At 40.6% G+C, this 22,896-nt stretch overlaps 1 protein-coding gene and 1 long non-coding RNA gene across 6 annotated transcripts in view; one reads left to right on the top strand and one right to left on the bottom strand.

The window, feature by feature from the left end:
* runx1 (RUNX family transcription factor 1) overlaps positions 1-22,896 on the bottom strand; it is a 231,626-nt gene that overhangs the window by 32,723 nt on the left and 176,007 nt on the right. For 3 of the 5 annotated variants that reach the window (XM_070893788.1, XM_070893789.1, XM_070893791.1), the window contains exons 3-5: positions 19,192-19,436; positions 18,364-18,520; positions 17,148-17,252 (exon numbers count right to left, since the gene is read on the bottom strand). In XM_070893788.1, the coding sequence (XP_070749889.1) occupies positions 17,148-17,252; positions 18,364-18,520; positions 19,192-19,436 (507 nt within the window). Of the gene's footprint in view, positions 1-17,147; positions 17,253-18,363; positions 18,521-19,191; positions 19,614-19,748; positions 20,607-22,896 lie in introns of those variants that run through there. The other 2 variants (XM_070893790.1, XM_070893792.1) reach the window with 2 other exon arrangements.
* Positions 18,315-22,407, top strand: LOC139276188 (uncharacterized). The gene is made up of 2 exons (XR_011595844.1): positions 18,315-18,685; positions 21,815-22,407. It is a non-coding gene; the product is annotated as an uncharacterized lncRNA (long non-coding RNA).

Genomic DNA, 22,896 nt, shown 5'->3' with positions numbered 1-22,896 from the left:
GGGTGGAGCCCAAAGATAGTGAATGATGACACAGTGGGTGTGGAGAGTGAAAAAACAGGAACAGATAAATAAAAAAATAAACAGCGATGGTGGAGAAAGAGAAAAATAGCAGGGAAATAAATAGAGACAAATAACAAGAAAATGTAATGGCCGGGACTGGGGGGAGGGTCATGGAAAGAAAACATAACAGAGTACAAGAAAGAAAAGGAAGAAGAAGAGAATATGAAAGAATGAGAAATGGAAAAACGTGTGAAGGGAATGAAAAAGATACGGAGGAAAATGAAAACGAAAGTGAAGAATAAAGAGACAGAAATAAGGAGCTAATGAATATATGAAAAGAATAAACAGTGAAATGAAAACAAAAGAAAAATATTTGTGCGTGTAAGAGGGAGATGGAGGGAGACAGAGATATCGAAGCAAGTCTCACAGTGGTTTGGTGTTAGACCAACTTCCTATTTCTGGTCCTCATTTTCATGGGCTTTCTCTGTGGGAAAAACACATTTCCAGAGAAAACAAAGTTCAAATTTCACCATCAAAGAATACAGCATGAGCTCAAAATGGGCAAAATCTAGTAGGGCCTGTGCTATCAAGCATATCAGGTTCAGATTGGCTCTAGTTTCTAGTCTGGCTTTAAGCTTAAATCTGTTTCAAATTAGTTTATAAACAGTTAAAATTGTGTCCGGCGGCTCCTGGACAGCGTGGCGGCCCCGACCTGCGAGAGACCATCAGCTGCAGGTGGGGGCCCTAAAAGGAGCGGAGTGCAGCAGCCCCTGGACAGTGTACCACTGGAAGGTGCAGCGTGAGCCAGTCCGGGAGGGCGACGGCTGTGAAGGGGGCGACTGAATTGGACTTCACCATAACCCAGGTTGGTGATTGGAGCGTGGGCAGGTACAGCAGGAGCGGCAAGAGATTGCAGAGCGACGTGATCGGGGCCCAGGAGAGGCGTGAGTTTGGGCTCCAGAAGAGACGTGGAGCCAAGGACAGCACGGGCCAGCCCACACTGCGATATGTGTGTGCACTAGGTCCGTGCAGCAGAGCTTGGTCTCTAGTCGTCTTGGTTAATCATTGCTACTAGACCAAGACCTAGCTCTGTCAAGTCCGTGGGGTGGCTGGTGTGCAACGGCCACCACACGTTAAAAAAATCCACGCACACGCATCTTCCACCCTTCAACATGTAGTTCGGGACCTGGAATATTAGGTCCTTCATTGAAACACCTGTGAACTCATCTCTTTTTGGCGTGGAAGCAAGTCATCCTCGATATGAGGGACTGCCTAAGAGAGACCAAGTTCAGATGGGCTCTAGTTTCTAGCCTGGCTTTGAGCTTGAATCTGTTTCAAATTAGTTTATAAACAGTTAAAATTGTGCAAAGTTAATCTCTCCTCACATTATAGTGAGGGTAAAAACCTGCACTTGTGAGTAATTCATAAAACTCCATGAGGCAACAGAGCATCAGAGTATTCATTGACAATGACATGGTACATGGATAAGATTGCAGTTCATTTTCAGAATTAACATCCTGTATATAAAACAACTCTTACAGGCCTTCTACTTCAAAAATAGTTTTTATTTGCTGATCATTGTAAATGTCATAGAGTTAGTGTTTTTTCACAGAAAGACCCAGAATATTTTCTCCCCAATGTGCAACAATCTTTACTTTGGCCCATATCCATCGATGGATTTGAGCAGTGATGCATGCAAGTCTCAACATTATGCAAACAAGTCACTTAACCGTTATATGTGATATATATGAAGTGACTTATAAAAGGAGTTGCACATATGGCAACAGGAAATGGCTGCATTGGTATTTGGCAATCTGGGACAAACTGGAACTTGGCAGCAAAAATTTGCTGTGATTGGGACTAGATTCAGTTTTTCCTAAAACACTAATAAGTTTAAGGTTTAGTTTTCTTAGCTAAAATATTTAGGAATTGCCTTACATTAATTTGTTCTTTCAGCTCTTTTGGGTACCAATTGAAGAGAGAAATATTTGTGCTTGTTGAAAAGGAATGAATTGATATATTGACCCTTTTGGTACAAGAGGGCAAATGACCCACTTTTGCACACTTGGCATCGAGCTGTGCCTGTGTCCGAATACTGGGCACAGAAGACAGCATGCCCGTTACACAGCCCGCTGAATCTTCCAATCATTTCAATTAAAGAACAGAAAACTGCATAACAGAGTTACGATCCTCTGTGCCTAATATTCTGATATGCACTCTCAGCATGCGCTACTCAATGCTCGGAGCACAAGAGCAAAAATTACACCTTAAATAGTAGTTTACTTATCCACAGAATGCCTGTTATGTAGCCTCTAAAATGGTCTTCAGTGAGGCCAGTGTGATTGCTAAGGAGATGGTACAGGTTGAACCTCCCTTATCCAGAACTCCCTTATCCAGAACCACCCCTCTTCCGGAACCATTCCCGGCCACCGGATGGCACATGCGCAGAACTCTGACTTGAACAAATTGAAGTCCTTCCTCGCTGCCGACTCCCGCGATACCATGATCTCTCTGCCGCACTCCCAGCCCCAAGCTAGCCAGCCCCGATATCCCCTTGCTCAGTACCTGTACCATCCAATTTAACGTGACCAAACCTCATCTGGAAAAATCCCTTATCCAGAACAGGCCAAGTCCCGAGGATTCCGGATAAGGGAGGTTTAACCTGTATCATGACAGGGCATTCACATTGTTGCAGCAATGATTATACTTTTACTGAGCCTACACCTATGCATTAAGAGTGAAGTTCCTCTGGTTCACTCTTTCAACAAAGGCCTTTAACATAATTAAAAGAACACAAAAGACTTTAACCATGTGTTGCAGATGTTGCTCATTGAAAATTCAACTCTGCTTTTAAGATTTTTTGTTGGGAGTCAAACTAACAAACAAGAGGCCACCAGAGGGCAGTTACAGCAGTTTAATATATTTTCAGACTTCTCACAGATGAGATACAGTAAACTCTCGCTTACCCGGAAAACCCGCCATAATGGAATTTAAAATATTGCGAGATTCGGGACAAAATCAGTTAGCGTGAATGTGGAGGAGTTGTGTTTTGTGTGTGTTTCCATGTGTGTGTCTCTGTATAGACACATGTTCAGCACCAGTAGACTGCGCCCAATTGTAGTGACCTCGGAAAAGAAGAAGTGAATGAGTTTCAGAAGAAATGAATTCCAACTGATCGCTCGGTTAAGGGGCCACATGGGGAATTCCACTGAAGAGGGGCTGGGTGAAGTTGACTGATCCCTGCGGACAGCATCAGTTTGGATCCGTGAGTGAGGAGCACATGGTTCTTTGTCATGTCCCGTCAGTGTGAGAAGTGGCGTGCTGTGAACACAGGACAGGAGTGTGTTGGTGGGTGAGAGATGAGTGGGATAGTTGTGTTGGGATGTACAATAATCACCGACGAATGAAGAAAGTCCGATAAAACTCTCAAAATGGACGATAGAAGCCAGTGAGACAGTTTGGGATTGGCCATCCGGACCCAGAAACTGAAGGGGTGGAACAGATACCCAATGGATGGAGGAAGAGTTACAGACAAATAATAACTGAACACACAGCCCGAACAGTTCAATTAAACTTTCTGTTCCATTGTTGCAGTTAGTAAATTCGCCCTATCGGAAAATTTGTTTACCCGGAGTTTCCGAATCCCCAAACAATCTGAATAAACTAGAGTTTACTGTATTTGCAAAGTGTCCATGATAAATAAAAAATATTGTTTCTGAAGCTTGCACTGAGCTTGGTTGGCCAAAGATGGGAGATCTCAGAATAGGAATGGGAGAGGAGGTAAAGTGTGAGACATATGGAGGTCTGGGCCACACTTGTGGGCAGAACAGCAGGGTTTGGCAAGGTGGATATGGAATGGGTGCACTGGTGTCCGCGGGAGTAAAGCTAAGTTGGTATGTTGTCAGAGCCCAGCTCCAACAGGGGATTTTGTGTCTGGGGCGTTGTCCTTTGTTGTTCTTTTCACGACTGGTGGATCTACCAGGCGATTTCACCATATCCTGTTCTCATTTCAGACCTGGTGCCTTTCCTGTGTTTTTCATCATCTTAGTTATTTGCATAATCTTGTTTTTCTAATGCCTGTCATTGCATCACTGGGATGATTTTTTATACCATTTAACAGGTTCCTGCTTCTACATTAAGCAATTTGCAGCTCATTTAACTCAATGTCTTCCTCTCAATAATAAACAGCAAATGAAAGAATGACCAGTTAATCTGTTTTTGCTGGTATTGGTTCAGGTTGGCCAAGATACCAAGAGAACTTCTCAATCTTCTTTGAATAATCCTGTGGCATCATTCTGAGTCTATTGGTTTAATCTCTCATCTGAAACAGGGCACCTCAGACAATGCAGCAATTCCTCAGTGCAGCCTAAATTATGTGCTCAAGTATTGGGACAACTGCACTAGGGAAAGGAAAAGAATAATTCATGGTTTCTGCTCCTGACTGCACTTCAGTGGCTCCCTACTAGAACGTGTGTGTTTGTACATGTTGGGTGGAGATAGGATTGAGTTTTACTGTGATACATCCTGCAGTCAAATAGCCTGTTGATACTCAAAAGAGGGACAACCACTTAGGTGAGAGACCAGAGGGTTGTTCGCCCCAGCAGAACTGTACATAAGAACATAAGAAATAGGAGCAGGAGTTGGCATATGGCCCCTCGAGCATGCTCCGCCATTCAATAAGATCATGGCTGATCTGATCTTGGCCTCAACTCCACTTTCCTGCCTGTTCCCCACAACCCTTGACTCCCCTATAGTTCAAGAGTCTGTCTATCTCAGCCTTGAATATATTCAATGACTCAGCCTCCACAGCTCTCTGGGGTAGAGAATTGAAAAGATTCACGACCCTCTGAGAGAAGAAATTCCTTCTCATCTCCATCTTAAATGGGCAACCCCTTATTCTGAAACTATGCCTCCTAGTTCTAGATTCCCCAACGAGCAGGAACATCCTCTCAGCATCTACCCTGTCGAGCCCCCTCAGAATCTTATATATTAGATATGGCTCTTACGGCTAAAGGAATCAAGGGGTATGGAGAGAAAGCAGGAATGGGGTACTGAGGTGAATGATCAGCCATGATAGTGAATGGTGGTGCAGGCTCGAAGGGCCGAATGGCCTACTCCTGCACCTATTTTCTATGTTTCTATATTTCAATAAGATCACCTCTCATTCACCTAAACTCCAATGAGTACAGACCCAACCTGCTCAACCTTTCCTCATAAGACAACCCCTTCATCCCAGGAATCAACCTAGTGAAACTTCTCTGAACTGCCTCCAATGCATACCCATTTATTTCTATTTGTGCCATCAATCCATCTATCTTGTTACGAATGCTGCGTGCATTCAGATAAAGAGCCTTTAATTTTGTCTTTTTACCACTTTTCCCTAATCTGACCCTGTTTGCTGGTGCGCTCTTATGTTTGTACCATATAATGATTCTGCAGCTTCAGGAGAAAAGCTGTAAAAAATCGGACAATCCCCAAAATTTCCTTAAGCAATTAACTTAAAGAAATCCAAAGAGAGACCGTTTCTGTACTTGCAACTGAAAATTGTGACTGACTGTCCCACAGATCAGTAATAGCCCCTGGTGCACAGTTTCAGTACTCAACCATGCTCCGACTCATTTTTAGTTAGTATTGAGATCTAAAATACGATTACTAAATCAACAACAACTTGTATTTATATTGCGCCTTTCACATAATAAAAAGTCCCAAGGTGCTTCACAGGAGCATTGTAATACAAAATTTGATGCTGTGTCACATAAGGAGATAGTAGGTGAAAGAGGTAGGTTTTAAAGGAGCATCTTAAAGGAGAAGAGAGAGGTAGAGAGACGAAAAGGCGTAAGGAGGGCCCAGGCAGCTGAAATGAGGGCCTGCAATGATGGTGCGATAACATTGAGGATGTGCAAGAGGCCAGAATTGGAGAAGCACAGAGCTCTTGGTGGGTTGTAGGGGATGGAGGAGGTTACAGAAATAGGGAGGGGAGAAGCCATGGAGGGATTTGAAAACAAGGATGTGAATTTTTAAATCGAGGTGTTGCCAGACTGGCAGCCAATATAAGTCAGTGAGCATAGGGGTGATGGGTGAGCGGGACTTGGTGCGAGTTAGGACAAGGGCTGCCAGGTTTTGCTGTACATTCTGCATCGTTACAAAGTGATGTTGGCTTGGTGTCAACACCAATGAGCAGCATAACTCGCTGTAGCCAAACTTGCGTCAGTTCAGGATTTAACGTCAGTTCTAAGACCACCTCGAGGAAGCTGTCTCACACCAAGTAGGCTTCACACCTGCTGTAGCGTAGCTGCAACCGGTGCAAAGCCACCTTTTCAAGGATAAAACTAGACTTTAAAAAGTTCCCAGGCAGATCACCTATACATTGTCAATGCTAGAACAGAACCAACTGTTCTGTTGGCACTTTCCTAAATTTTCAACAATGCTGTTAGCTGGTTAGCAGCGGTCTGCGTGCACGTTAATACACGCAAGCAAAGAGCACTGCTTTCTTCCGACTGGAGAGCAGTGCAGAGCTTGCAGTATAGCTCAGAACTGCCCAATCCCATTCTGGAGTTATACCACAGGTTTAAGATTTTTTTAAATTATTTGTTCCTGGGATGTGGGCATCATTGGCAATGCCAGCCTTCTCAAGGGCAATTAGGGATGGGCAATAAATGCTGGCCTTGCCAACAACGCCCAAATCCCAGGAACTAATCATTTAAAAAATCTGAAACCTGTGGTGTAACTCCAGAATAAGCCTGAAGCAGATGCTCAGGTAACTCCAAAGCAAGGATAGTGTGGTTTATTGTCTCGGACATATGTAAAATGTTGTTCATGCCAACAGACCATTGGAGCACAACAACCAGTTTAAACACAAACATACTTCTATTCACGCAAGCTGTGCATATAATGAAGATCTTTTTACCAAAATCTCAGTTCAAGGCATTTGTGCAGATATGCCCAAAGTAAAGAGGGTGGCCTTTGAAAGAAAAAGTTAGCCATTATTGCAGTAGTGATCTTTTATAATATAGTTGAAAGAAATATGTTTAAATTACTAAAAGATAATGATGCTCTTCAATTTAGTAAGAATGTATCATATTGCTTGGATGGGCTCCAGTTGGCTTTGCAACTAGATCCAGATGAATCTTTGTTGCTGTATAAATCTCAACATTAACCTTGTGAGAACTGAGCGAGTTTTTTAAAGTTTGTGAGAACCAAACATTACTCGTCATCTGTTTGTTTACCCTTTCTGCTTTCATAAACACCCACACACCACACACAGCCACATCTGCCCACACATAAAGCCACGCCACACACACATATACATACACACACAACTGCGTACACATGCAGCCAAGCCACACACATATCTGCCCCCACATAAAAGCCACACCACACACATATACATACACACACGTTCCCCCCCCCCCCCGCCACACACACACATATATGCAGACACATACATAAAGACACAGACAATCTGAATATATATCAGAATATGATCAGAATTATTCTCCTCAGTTCACTATTTTAATGCAAGCATTTACCCATTTATTTTTAATAGATTCCACCAGAATGGAAAAAGAATGTTTTATTAGCCAATATCAGCAACAGTAGATTCTAAGCTATATTGTATTTCCACTGGCCAGGATTTTATGGTTAGAGACGAAGGGACGGCGCTCGCCGCTGACCTCGGAAAAAGCCACCCACAAACATTTAGCGGGCTCTCGAGCATTGATTTCCCCATCTCCAATGTGACTTTCAATCTGGCGCCATCTATAGGGATCTGTGGCGTCCAGAAACAGTGAAGTCATCAAGCAGGCTGAGCAGCCAAACAGACTGAAGTATTCTCACAGACAGCAAAGCAGGAAGTAAAAAGCAGGGATTATACTACACAATATAATCATTGTACAGAAAGCGAAATAAAGATTGGGACATATACATAGGATTAAGGGAGAAGCTAAAATATCAAAAACAAACCTTAAAAAACTAAAATAAAAATTATTTTTCATTTTAAAAATCATGCAATTTTTAAATGTTATTGTGAGGGACTAAGACTCCGCACTTCTAAAATTTGTTTTCAGGGTTAAAGAGGCTGTTCAACAGTAATTATAACTTAGTACGCCGGTAAAAACTCAGCTACTCCTGATCGAACAAGGCTTAGCATATTCATTGGTTTTTGCAGCAAGAATAGTGCATAAAAAGTTGAAGTTCACGTCAAATCACTGGTTCTGTATTTAATGCATCTGCGAAGACTGCAAAAACGCACCCCTTGGAGGAGTAGGGCATCACTGACAGCAACTTCTGGATTTCCGCATGTGCGGATGACAGAAGTTGCTGTGAGTTTTACACAATAATGACGACGAACGCTGACAGTTGCCGTCATTACTACTGCAAATTCTGGGCCAATATGTTTAATGTATGCCATTCCCTTGTCCACTATTTTAACAGAGACCCTATTTTTTAAATTTCAAATGGTTTTATAGCAGACAAAGAAATGCTATATGAATGTGTTAAGTATCTGTGTGCCACTATCACAAGGCTTATGTTATCTATCTGTGCATAAGTAAACCAGGTCTGTTATTAATACTGTGTGGAAATTCTTCCAGGATTTTCAATTCAATAACAGTAGAGGCAAAACCTCCTGGTAGATGTTTGTTTTAATGTAATCACCATCAATCGAACTTTATTTAAAAGAGAAAGCTATTTTCTGTCACTTACGATGACAATTGTATTGTTCATGCAGAGCATACAGAAACAAGCTGCCTGATATTAGCTCATTCATTGATGCTTTTTGGCAGTGATGTGACTGACAGCTTGTACAGAAATGAATAATATCCCTGACACCAAAAATATGTTTGTACATTTAACTAATGTTGACTGGATCCTTCAAGTGATATACACATAGTGTAGTGCTTTCTAGGCAAAATGCAATGGAGCAGACACTAATATGACAATTTCATTGCGGTTACAATCACAGAATGGGTCTTAAATCCAAATCCAATTTGTTTTGAAGTAATTTGTCATTTCTAAAAGAATTGCAAATAAAAATAAGATGAGGAGAAAAATGTTGGGGGTTATGAAAGCATAGCAGTAAAGTTCAAAAGGTGTGGCTTTATATTCAATGCTATAATGATGTGAACTATACAATACAAGAGTAGGAGAGGTATGGAGTGTAGCTAACACTGGCTGTTTTAAGAGTTAGTGAAATTACTCACTTTGGTCAGGGTACCTTTTAATGATCACATATTATAGTTGGCAATTATGCTTTTATGCAAAATTACAAGCTTAGCCTAGAAATACAAGGAGAGTGATTAATCATCAATGTTTATCACTTAGTCTGGAGGGCATTAAACCATCCTGCTCTGTGGTGCGCTATAATGAATTATGTGGTGAGCTAGTAATCCTTCCAGATGGTTCAACCAACAGATACCGTATAAGGAAAGTCAGAAATGTTTCACCCTGAAGATGAAGTCTTACTGCAATTATATAGGGCTCTGCTGAGACCACACCTGGAGTATTGTGTACAGTTTTGGTCACCTTACCTAAGGAAAGATATACTTGCCAAAGACAGAGTGCAACGAATGTTCACCAGACTGATTCCTAGGATGTGGGGGATTGTACTATGAGGAGAGATTGAGTAGACTAGGTCTATATTCTCTAGAGTTTAGAAGAATGAGAGGTGATCTCATTGAAACATACAAAATTCTTACAGGGCTTGACAGAGTAGATCCAGGGAGGTTGTTTCCTCTGGCTGGGAGTCTAGATCCAGGGGTCACAGTCTCAGAATAAGTGGTCGGCCATTTAGGACTGAGATGAGGAGAAATCTCTTCACTCGGAGGGTTGTGAATCTTTGAAATTCTCTACCCCAGAGGGCTGTGGAAGCTCAGTCATTGAGTATTTTCAAGACAGAGATCGATAGATTTTTGGATATCAAGGGAATCAAGGAATATGGGACTAGTGCAGGAAAGTGGAGTTGAGGTAGAAGATCAGCCATGATCCCAGTGAATGGTGGAGCAAGCTCGAGGGGAAAATGGCCTATTCTTGCTTCTATTTCTTATGTTTTTATGAGCCAGTAGATGAGGAAGTGGGGAGGGACAATGTGGGAAGTGGATTAGTAAGGTGTCCTTTCTCCTTCTGGAAGCTTATGTTGAATTTAGCCTCTTTGATAGTTGCTAAAGATTCTAGATACAAAATAGCTCCCCACCCCCATGACATCCTAATCTGATGGATTGTAGACTGTATGTCACTTGCAGGTATGATCACGAAAATACAATCAATTTTAAAGCCGTGGTTTCACATTGCTGAAAAACTATTTTTCAAGATACTGCCCAGCAATTCTGCAGAACATAACTTGCCTAAAAATCTGTGATGTCATATTTTTCTGCCTAATAGCCCCTTATTAAGTAAAAACTGTTTTTAACAAATGAACGCTCCTGTTAAATAATTCTAATCTTCTAGTTATCATAATTAATTGTGTAAATGTCACCAATGTATGGTACTACAAGGCCAGCATTTATTACGCATCCCTTGTTGCCCTCGAAAAGATAGTGGTGGGCCTTCTTCTCGAACTGCTGCAGTCGGTGTGGTGAAGGTACTCCCACGGTGCTGTTAGGGATGGAGTTCCAGGATTTTGACCCAGCGATGATGAAGGAATGGTGATATAGTTCTGTCAGAATTGTGTGGGACTTAGAGGGGAACTTGGAGTTGATGGTGTTTCAATGCACCCGCTTGTCCTTCTAGGTGGTAGAGGTCCAGGGTTTGGTAGATGCTGCTGAAGAAGTCTTGGCGAGTTTCCGCTGTGACAGTACACACTGCAGCCATGGCTGGCGGTGGTGAAGGGGGTGGATGTTTAGGCTAGTGGACGAAGTGCAGATCAAGGGGATTGCTCTTCCCACTTTAGTGTTGTTGCAGCTGCACACATCCAGGCAAGTGGAGAGCATTTCATTACACTCCTAACTTGTGCCTCGTCAATGGTAGAGAAGCTTTGAGGAGTCAGGAAGTGAGCCACTCACCACAGAACATCCAGCCTCTGACCTGCTCTAGTAGCCACAGTATTTATATGGCTGGTCCAGTTGAGTTTCTGGTCAATAGTGATCCCCAGGGTGTTGATGGTGGGGGACTTGGCCATGGTAATGCCGTTGAATGTCAAGGGGAGTTGGGCCAAGGATGCTGCTCTGAGGAACTCCTGCAGCAATGTCCTGGGGCTGAGATGATTGACCTCCAAGAATCACAACCATTTTCCTTTGTGACTGGTATGACTCCAGCCACTGACTTCAGGTTTACTGGGGCTCCTAGAACTTCTATGAAAGGTTTGATTTTTGCTGTGTTCAAAGGCTTTGTAAGTAATAGTAATATGTAATATATGCTATTAATTTTCAGAGAGTAAAACCACCTCCATTATTATAGTGGAAATATCACAACAGCCTGAATCCAGTTCTACAGTGTAAAATTGTTTTACGTGTGTTTTTTGACCCATTTTTCATATTAATTTCTTAATGTAATTTTTTTTCTATCATTCCTTATCTCCTAGATTACCTTTGGATTTGCACTATTTTATAGCTGAGAGAACAGGCCTGTGCCTGGTCATCACAAATTGCTCTTAACGTTGACCCTCCAAAGTGCATTAGATTGGCTGAGGCTGATTTGTCCAGCCACTGTCCCTGGTGAGAAAGGTTCCACTATTCCCTACTCTACCTCTGCTGTGAAATTAGGAATATTCCATGAGTGTCTACATGTGAGGTAGCTTGGTCAGGAGCTTAAATATGTCTTTAATATTGCAGCATACTTGAGCAGTAACATGCTAAATATTGGACTGGATATGATTTTAATATCAAACTTACTTACACCCCATCAGATATTTGGCACTATTGAAGTAAATGGGGCTGAATATCGGGTGGGACATATAACAGGCGATCGACGTGTTACAGCCTGTTTCTGCACTACCGCCCGAGGAATTTCTACCCCTACTGCTCCAAGACATTAGAAACCGATGTAACATAATAGATGGTGCTAATATTACTTTGAAAGAATTGTCCTGCTACAGGCAAATTTACATGCGCAGTGTGCTCTTCCATCTACTTTTAACAGAAATTATCGAGAATAGATCCTCCCCCCTCCCCCCACCATGCACCATGTGTGACTAAATCACAAAGCCCTTTATAAGAACAGGATAATGATTTGTTGCACATTGAGATAGGAAATCTTCCCTATAAAGATAGTTCTCTATTTCGTCTTGGAATCACCATTTTAATGTAAATGTTTGAGCTGCACATCTTTATTATAATTTGTTCAGCAAGCATAACATTTGTGAGCCAAAAGTAGGTTTTCTGAAACGTAAAGAGATAAGTAAAATTTGAATCGCCAAAAAATTTCATTCATAGGGAAAAAAAGGGCAAGATTCAAATGTATACTATCTTGCTTATTTAACACTTCATAGAAGTCAAAGTTCATGCAATTAAAATACCTAACTGCTGCACTGCCTGTTGTCAGTAACCAAGCAATGACACTGAACCATAATCGTTTACAGCACAGAAGGAGGCCTTTTGGCCCACTGTGCCTATGCAGCCTCTTTGCTACAGAAATCCTAAACTAACCCCACTGTCTTGCTCTCTCCTCATAGCCTTGTCTCTTCCTCTCATTGAAATGTTTATGAACTATCCATTCACAGAGCTGAAACTTGAAACAGCATGTTTGTGAAAGTACTGAAAGTGCATCAAGTTTATCCAGTGAGTTGCTGAAGGTCCTAGGTTCAATCTCCAGTCCATGCTAAATTACATAATCTCAGTCAAGGAGCTGATTGGGCCCTACAAATGATCTCAGTCTTCCCTGGACTATGGAGAAAAAATCAGCTAGGTCTCTGTTGGATATACGTGTGTGTGTATATGTGCGTGCATGCGTGTGTAGAGTGAGGACAGGATTAAGCTCAGCTATAGACAAATACCCTGCCATATACTCACTATGAAAACTCACGTGTGAAAAATTACCATTGGGTGAGCTACCTGGAGCTAAATGGCACCCATGGAACCACACCCCAGTGAGCAGTTAATATCTTCAGGGGAGGAAGAATAAAGAATACGGACACAAATAGAATGTAACAAATATTGTATTCATTTTCCCAGTTGCAAGCGCCTCAGTACAGTATCTCTAGATATATATACTTATAAAAAAACTGCAAATAGAAATTTGACTGAACGACATTAAATAATTCACAGAGCTTGAGTTAATGAGTCCCATAAATCAATCAATGGCAATGGGAGTTAAACAGTTTTATAGATTTTGTCTTGTGTAAAAGTGTCAAACACTGACCTAATCCATAAATCAGTTCAAATTTGTACATGTGCTTGTGTAGCAGAAATATAACATCAGTGAACTGCTCAGATCTCACATTGCTGAAAATCTAATAAAATAGCAGGAATCAAGGGCTAAATATTATCATTCCTGGTATTAATATTAATGTTGAATTTGGCAAAAGTTGTGATTTAAACATCGAAATGTATAAAATTGTTGCATTGTTTTTAAACTGAATGGCTATTCTGGTGCTGCTCATATATTGCAGCCCAAAAAGTTTAATATCGGGATCAGAGTTAATATGCATCTTGTGTTTGAAATGGGCTTCTGTGATCAACAGGAGCAATTTCAGGGAAAAGATAAAAATAAGTAAAGTACTATTGTTATTCTTTAAAAAAAATACCATTACGTTTTAGAATATTTAAATGCCATTTTGATTAATTTCCTCATACTGAATTTTAGTAATAATTTCTGTTAAAATATCTCGATGTTTCACATTAGGTTACACTTGACGCTATGACTGCCTGGTTCCAAGTACTGTATTATTTTTTAATCACAGCATTATGAAATTGCCCTGTAAGATCCTGCAAGCCATAGCAAAAATCTCCAAGTCATTCCAACTTGTCCTGCTATTCGAGCAAGTCATTTGGTGTGATATGACATTCTGCAAATTTCTACACTTACCTGTCTACCGTAGGTTGCTGCCTGAGTCATGCAATTTTACATGAAAAGACCGAGAGGCATTGAAAATGCCAGGTTTTTACAAGCAGATCTGAATGATAACAAGTCACTTGCTCTGACTACTGTTTATGTTACTTCTGTTTTCATATTGAAAGTATTTTGAAGATAAAGCAATTACCCAGTGAGTGAAATTGTTGAAAATACATGATGATTCTGTACCTTCCTACAGGATTTTATATATATATCTATCTTAAAAATATCCAGTAAAGAATAACATTTTCAAATTGAAAGGTGCAAACCGTGGATTATAATATTGATTATCAAATCATAATTTCCTCCATTAATAATCATTTAATAAATGCCTGTTTAGCTGATCAGGTACACAAATTGAAGTCGCCTTGTTGGTGAAGCTGCCACAGCCCCATGCAGTTATAGAGATTACTTTGACTCGGCTCTGTGGTTTGGCTGGGAGGTGAGCCGAAGCTTTATCAGAAATCTGTTGGTTTTTCTGATGTTCACCAAACACGAGATCAAAGGTAATTTTGTGGTTTGGATGAATGGGTGAGAAGATAATCTTCTGCTATTCACAAATAAAGAGACTAATTCCACCCTCCACCCCCGCCCTCCCGCCACTGCCTCGTAATTTATTGTAATTGCCTATAGATAAAAAACTTTATAGTCAGATAATGTTGGAGTGTTTTTTTATTCTTACAGAGATTATTTTCAAATTAAAGACTAATTTATATTTCGTGAAACAGAATCTACAAGTCCAATTCAGATTAATATTCTAAGTACAGGAAATAAATTATTGATTGTTTACTAAATAAATACCACTAACAAGTGTAACTGGAAATTCAACCAAATCATTTCATTAATCAAACACTACGATAATGAATTATGATAATTATTTTGTTTCAAATTTTAATTTTGATACTCCCAGAGACAGGTATAATAAGTTTTAGTATATTCCTTTGATTGTGAAAATAACGCCACCCATTTGACCTCTATCCTACACAAATAAACGTAAAATGTCTAGATATGCAGCATTAAACATTTCTAACTAGATATAATGGCCTGGCAAAGAGAGAAATAGAAGAGGAAACAAAGTAATGAAGTTGAGGAAAAAGGAAGGATCTACTGGGAATTACTAGTATGTCTTGTCTTTTTTTTAACCAAAAATAGCCCGAGTATTCCAGCTCACATCAGTTTTGCAATGATTCATTTTGTTAGCTACAATAAACGTGGCCAAAGATTGGCTTTAAAAATCAGAACAAAACAGATGCCTGTTTAAAAAAAATATTTGCGGTGGTCAAAACTATTAAATATAAAATTATATTTGTGCCAGATATGCATTTTAAAAGCAGAGTGTATAAAGAAACATAGCAAAATTAATAACACTTGCATTTTAAATAGACTTATCATATCAAATCATCACAAAATAATGAAAGTACACTAATGGCTGTTGCTGTGTAGTATCTCATAACGATACCTTCCTTATGATTGTACTACTTTATTACTAGGGCACTCAAAATTGTTACTTGTGACAAATTTTGAATGTAATACCTTTGTAAAATACTTCTACATAACTCTATGTTAAAGGTTACAGTTTTAATCTTTCGTTAAAAAATAACCAAACACCCACAAATAATTCCAATCAGTATTTAATGATTAAAATAGAAAAGATGTGTTTAGTTTAATTTGGTGTTCAACGCCTAATCTCATTCATGCATTTACTGAATTTGCAGTCACCTCAGTGCCATTCAGTTTTTGTATCCACGTCGTAGTGTAATACCTACTTCATGGAAACTGTGAAAAAATCGGATAGATCTTAGCTCTTTATCAGATAACTCTGGGAAAAGAAAATTACTAGTCTTTTTGATATACTGCTTTTATATATTATTGACTCATGGCAGCTGAATATATCATGTTTCTTTATTAACTCGAACCAGTATTTTGTGAGGATAATAAGAAACGTGTGCAAATAATTCCTACTGTATTCATTTATATTAATCTTAATACTTTTAGTTACCAATTTTTAATTGTTATTAATTAATTAGTAATAATACTACATCCTCGCAGTGTTTACAATTTGACACAATATTATTAATTCTTTGTGAACAACCTATACAATATGTTTTGCAAATAACTGCAACTGCTCCAGAACTGATCCAAGTGGGCTAGAAGTGTTTAAATTGTACCATACATTAGGCTGTTTGATGTTAACCGGTCTAATTTCCTTAATATTATATTACTGGATCCTGTCTTACTGCTGCACTCGAAAGTAACAAATCCTGAATGTAACCCCATTTATAAAGTCGCACAAAATCTTCCAGTAACCAAATTTACCTGAAGAGTTCTGGTCTGATACCCTTCTTAAAATAACTAAGTACGCACAAATAATTCCTAGCAATATTTGATTACTTAAATAGAAAGAATGTGTGTGTATGTATGTTTATATATATGTGTGTATATTTTTGTTTTAAATGACAATGAGGTATGAAATTGATTTAATAAATGCTCAGGTTTCATATTTTTTAAAGTATTGCTACAAGTATGGTTTAAATACTAATGCCATTAACGGTTCTTTTCAATAATTAATGACTAAAAATGTTTATATTGAAGTATTAAACTAACAATCAGACAGTCCCATAGAATCATGCAGAAAGGGCCAATGTTGCAAATTTCTCAGCCGCAAAAAGGATTGTATTGTTTTGATGGGAAAATTATTTAAAATATTCACTATAAATTAGAATATTTGTTGAATGTAACACTAATTCACTTGAACGCTATCTATACAACCTATGAATTTTATTTTTTTGTTTCCCCGACTATATGCGCTCCAACTATGCATTGTAAAACTACCAGTGTGAACCAAGAAGCGATTTGGTTGAACAAAACATTCCGTTTATCTGTGCAAATCCCACCCCTAAAAATCATCCGTTTCTAGAGTTCGCCAACTGTACCGAAGCTACAATTGCTTTCCCGTGTATTTATATTGCCGGTACAATTGCAGCGTGTGTGGGGCGGCTACGAGGTCCCAGGACAAAAAGACACAAATGCAAAAAGAAGGTGTTCAGCCAATGAGATTACCCAGCCGGTAATATTAAAAAGGTTATAGGGTGGAAAGGTGGTGCAGGACAGAATGACCACTTCCCGTCCGTTCTCATTAAAGAAATGACAACTGAGGTACTCACTTCTGGGCTCCCTGGGTCCGTCCACCGTGATTTTGATGGCTCTGTGGTAAGTAGCGACTTGTGGCGGGTTTGTAAACACTGTGATTGTCAGCGTAAAACTTTTCCCTGCAATGGCACAACAACAAATGAGCAGGTTCCAAAGACGACTGGGCGATGAGAAATAAAGAAAACATTATTTGTTTTTCATACAATTGATTCACAAATGTAGTAGAAATGAAATGCATTAATCCACGGGGTCAATATTTACTATTTAACTCTAACTGGCATCTGAATTACTTCGGAGTTAAGACCGATTGTTACAACATGGTATCATCACATTTTCAGTTCTTAGTTTCTTTATATTTGTACATTTTTCTATTAGTTCAGGCAGTGTATATTTTCTGTGGTATTAGAAGGCTGAATTCTAATTTATAGTGCAATAACAGCATAGGCTGCCTAGAATTCATAGAATTTATACTCAAGGGATGCCAATGTGTTTTTAAAAGATAACCTGAATCTTACAGTAAACAGTGTTTGCACTCTTTAAAAAAAAACTTTTTTAACATGTGTATTTTAAAAATGTGTTGATGTCATTGAAATGTAGCAGTGAACTGTACTGCTGAATATGTGGCAATTTTGAGTGGTTTAAATTGATCTGCAGTGGGTTGAAATTCAGTGTGACCTGTAAAGATGCTAAATATTTGGAGGAGCCGTCTTCAGTTTGTGTGTTATTGGGGCCACTTGTGAGTCCTCCGAGCGGGCTAAAGGAGAGGGAGCCAAAAGGCCAACCGATCTGCTGAAACTATGTAACCTCGCAGACTAAATCGCCCCTTTGTTTCCCCTCCCTCCTCCCACCACAAAAAAAATCGCTGTGTTGATCTGAGAGCCCCTCTCACCCAAATACACACACAAAAAAATCAAAAACAACTTTTGTGCAAAATAACACCATCAGTCACCAGGGCCCTCAGTAGAGAGTCAACAGCCCCAGATATTATACAGGCTAGCTCCGTTTGACTCGATATAGAATCAACAAAATCTGATGTAATCTATACTTGGAGAATATTTTTGAATGTACTTATCAGCCTAGATCACTTTGCTACTTGATACTTTCGGTGCGGGTATTTACTTTGAAGGAGGGTGTAAAAAAACACACACGATCAGGGCGTGGACGATTGAGACAATCTGCAAAAGAAAACAAGTTTTTTGAAAGATTAGTTTCTGCGATGCTTTGCAGTACCTCGTCCGCTTCGTCCCACGAATCGCAGATCGTTGAAGCGGGCGACTTGATTTTTCATGACGGCCGTGGCGTTTCGCAGCTCGGCCGAGTAGTTCTCGTCGTTGCCGGCCAAGACGGTGACCAGGGTCCCGTCAGGAACATCCCCCAGGCCCACCACCTACACCCGGCAGAGGAACACAGGTCAGACAACGCAGCACACACACACACACAGCAGAGCCGGGAGCGGGTAGAAATAGGAAGCTCCACTGAACCTTCAAACAACTTCCAATACCAAAGATCCCTCAGCAAGTCGATTCTTCCAAATATTCCTCTTTTTTTACAGGTCAGTGTTTCCCTCACTTTATTAACTGTTTCCCATACTGACCCCGTGCTGTCTAGTAAAACAATTGGCCTGGAAGATGGTGAGACTTTGCTGTACAGCACTCTGTGTGTGAAGCCACTGGTTCTCCTGACTGCTGGGGCAGGTCTAGGAGGGGAGAACCCGGCGTGCGAGGTTAAATATTAATTCTCGTCTGAATGTGCATTACTCAGCGTGTATCCTTCAAATACAGGGCAGCCTCGTCAGCGACCACTGCAGGACTGGAAACTGGACCAACACATCCCACATCATTTAACTCCTTTTTTTTAAGTCACTCCAATAATATGCACCAAATATAATTATTAATATATATATATATATAGTAGCTATGTAAAATGCTCCCACTTTAAATAATAAATCCCGCTCTATAAATCCAAGTCTTTCTTTCAATTGAAGACTCCAATGCTAGCAGTTGAAAGGCACGTTTAATGACAGGAGAGAGAAGCTGCCGACGCACACGCGGGATTTACCTTGAAGGCGATGGGCAGGGTTTTGTTGCACCTCCAGTGAGTGGGGAGCACGGAGCAGAGGAAGTTGGGACTGTCGGTCCGGACCAACTCTCCGGGATGATCGGCTAAAACGTCGACCATGTTGCGGTCGGCGGATCGGAGTTTGCTGAGGGCGCTCTCCGGCGGCGCCAGCGGCAGAGAATCGGTCATCTTCCCCGTGGGCAGCGTGGTGGAAGGCGGCGTGAACCGGCGGCTGGTGTTCGTATCTACAGGGATACGCATCACAACACAACTTAACAATCTCAAGAAGGGGGGAAAAAAATGGAATGAGAACGACAACAGGCGGGCGGCAACACAAACTTCGGTCTTGTGGGATCGTCTCCCCTGCCCCCCTCAGTCCACCTGCAGTGGAGCGCAGGTCACCATGTATTGGGATATTCACCTTTAACTCGAGAGTTTCAGCGGACTCCCCCCCCCCCCCTCCCTCAAAAAAAAACACCCAAAGCCCACAAGTGCCAGGCTTATTGTTTTTTGCTGGGTGCGGGGTCAGTCACGGATTAAAACAACCAAGTGTCCACCTGTAGAGTTTCTGCTGTTGGCCCCCTCCCCACCGCCCTTTCTTTTCACTTTTCAGTCTCATAGCACGTTTCTGACAGCCGGCTGCTTTGCATGATCCTACAGTTCACACAGGAGATAGTTCTCTCAAACTGTCCCCGCGATCGCGCGGAAGGCCGATTCAAAACCAAGACTTGTCTTTTGAAGAGGGGGTAAAAATAGAAATTGCACGGTAGTTTTATCCAGCGATCAGATTGGCCTTTGGAAAACAAAAATAAGACCAGACAGCTCGGTCCGTTTCAAATGGAATTTTTTTTTTAAATCCAAGAGGCTGTCCTCCTCTCTTTACGGTTTCAGTCACAGTTTGCAGCTTTCGCTTTCGAGATCTTTATTTTTGGGTGCACTTGCAGCGTGGTTTTCGCAGCTCGGTCAGACTTGCGGCTCTTCTGTGGTTGCAGACGCGCGAACACCACACATATATAATCTCCCGACCGAAATTCAAAGCGCACAGAGAGCTGAACGTGAACTTCACACAAGAGACACCCGCCCTGAAGATGACTCTGTGCCAAATAACTCCCAACAAAAAAAATCTTGCAAGTTTTTCCAAAAAAGAAACCTTGGAGCGACTTTTTTTTGTTGCAAAAAAAGTATTAAAAGCTGCAGAAAACCTCTCGGGCTGAAGAAGAAATTAAAATGTTTTTTTTTGATTCATAAATAATTTGTTTCTTCTTCTCTGTATCGGCATTCCTCCTCTTAAACGTCCTGTCTTTCTTGTTACACAAAAAAAGTATATATTGAACAGGCGAGCACACTCCCAGGCACAAGCAGGAGCACTTCAGCCCCTTTATGAATGAGCCTCTCTCACTCACTCTCCTCTATGATTTAAGGTGAATGCCTCGGAATTTCGCCACACAAAAAGCCGCGGCGATTCCTTCTGTCCGCAGGAACCCAGCTCATTTGCATATCGCATGATGCGAACCAATCCGCTGCGCGTTCCAGAATCCGGGCCCGGGCCGGATAATGGGGAGGGGGGGAGTAGGAGGTGGAGCTTTTGTGCATTTACAGCCAATCAGAGAGAGAGAGAGGCCGGACAATTTATTACAATCAAAGTCAGCGCGCCTTTGTGCTTTTGCGGAGCTCGTGCACGAGCTAGCCCTGCTTCCGTCAATGGGATTCCTCTGCGCGCGCCGCCGCCGCCACCTCAACCTCGCGCCCCGCAGTGCAAAAGAGTTGCAAGCGCCTGACTTCTTACACTATCTATTATTATGTTTTTAAAAAGATTGCTTAAAAATAGAAAACCCATTTAATATCCTATCTTCCTCGTCCCTTCTTGATTGACGAGAAAAAAAACAAGAACAACTGAGAATGTCTCTTTATTTCATGTTTCTTTTCCTAAAATATGAAATATGTTTCAATTACCCTTCAATAAACAGGGAAATATTTAGTTTATTCAGCCTCTATTGGTGACCTCTTTTTTCCCCGACGGACTGTGCTGTTTACATACTGACAGCTAAATATTTACACATAAATTCGATTAGGAGTTTATATCAGTGATTTTAGCTCTTTTTGTTTCTAAATATTATGCTATTCGGGATTTCAGGTTTTTAATTTTAACTCCACAACTGTCAGTCTTACACACAAACAGACATGCAATTTAGGGTTGACAAGAGCGCGGGTGCGCCTGCTGGACTACTGTCTCTAGGAATTAGTTTACATAAATTTGTGTCCAGCATAAATATCACTATTTTAAAGTTGTAGAAACCGTCATTTATAATATCTATGCCGAATGAATGCAACTATATATAATATATATAAATATTTCCCCAGACGTGCATGGCATCAAGACACACGCCCTAAAATAGATCAGATGTGACTTAAAGATCAAAAGCGGTTAATTCTCGCACATTATTCTAAAGTTTCAAATATTTCAGGGATCCCAGTGTGCAAAACACAGAGCTCTATATTTTTTCCCACCGATTTCCCACTCTAGGTTGCAGCCACTTCCTGGTCGCTGTTTATTTTTGATTGTGATATTAATGGTCTGGGTGCTGACTGATAATCAAACAGGTATGATTTCAATCCCACACAGGCAGTGGTTTGTGACCCTTTGGAAACCGCAGGAATCCAGCGACTGTCTGCACCACGAACAGCGACAATATAGCAAGACAGCGTGAGACTCTAATGACAGCCGATTCATGGGGCAATGGGCTGAAATCGCACTCCTTTCCTGACGTGGAGGCGAATTTAATAAATAAACCAGATGAAAAAAAAATACACATATCCAGTTTTCTTCGGTTAGGCGTACAGCCAAAGAAAAGCGGCTGTACATGAACAACAGTGCCGACTGATGAGCTCCAGGGGGCAGCAATGGACCTTCAAGAGGAGCTGTTTAGACTGCAATGAGGCCTGGCAACTCGAAAATAACTGGAGTTCTGGTTTTGGCTGTTGGATTATTTTTTTTGCAGGGCAAGCAATACCTTAAAAAAAACCAGAACGTGCATTAACCCCATCCACGTCGTGGGCGACTTTATCTCCTGACAGATTGTACACTAACTGTGTATTTTTATTCCACGTGTCATACATATCATGTGAGCGAACGATGTCTGCATGTCTTGGCAGTACATTTTAGTTTCTGTAACTAAACAGGAAGAGTCTCAATAAAGATATGAGTATTAAGAAAAATGCAGCGACAGCCTTTAAAAAAAATATATTTTCCAGTAGATTTCACAGAATATAACTCTTTGAGGGCTGCATCGCCGAACGTTCAAAAATAACAAGACAATTAGAATTATTGATTTTATTTAACTTCGGAGTTTCACATGAATTAAATTATGTTCATAAGATTGAATTATTATTTGGCAAAATGCACAAGGCGGCAGGATAAATGTCTACTGACAAAATTGTAATAGATTTTTTTTGAAATACCATAGCCAGTCTTTCTAAATTGAATGATTTTATATTGTGACTGTCCATCTCCGTCTTTTCCCCTTTCCCCCTGTTCTTTCGGTATTACCTAAAACCATCCTAATGTAAGGATTTAAATGCTATTTTCATTTATGCAGTCCGTGTAGTGAAGGGCAGTTGCCGATTAGCTGGAAATCAAGTCGTTTTTTACAGTACCTACAATGGCTTTTTAATTCATTTTTTCGTGAATAGCGATTCGCGCAATCG

The sequence above is a fragment of the Pristiophorus japonicus genome, chromosome 11 (genome assembly GCF_044704955.1).
Source record: "Pristiophorus japonicus isolate sPriJap1 chromosome 11, sPriJap1.hap1, whole genome shotgun sequence".
Classification (NCBI taxonomy): domain Eukaryota; kingdom Metazoa; phylum Chordata; class Chondrichthyes; family Pristiophoridae; genus Pristiophorus; species Pristiophorus japonicus.
This window is presented reverse-complemented; position numbering and strand designations above follow the sequence as displayed.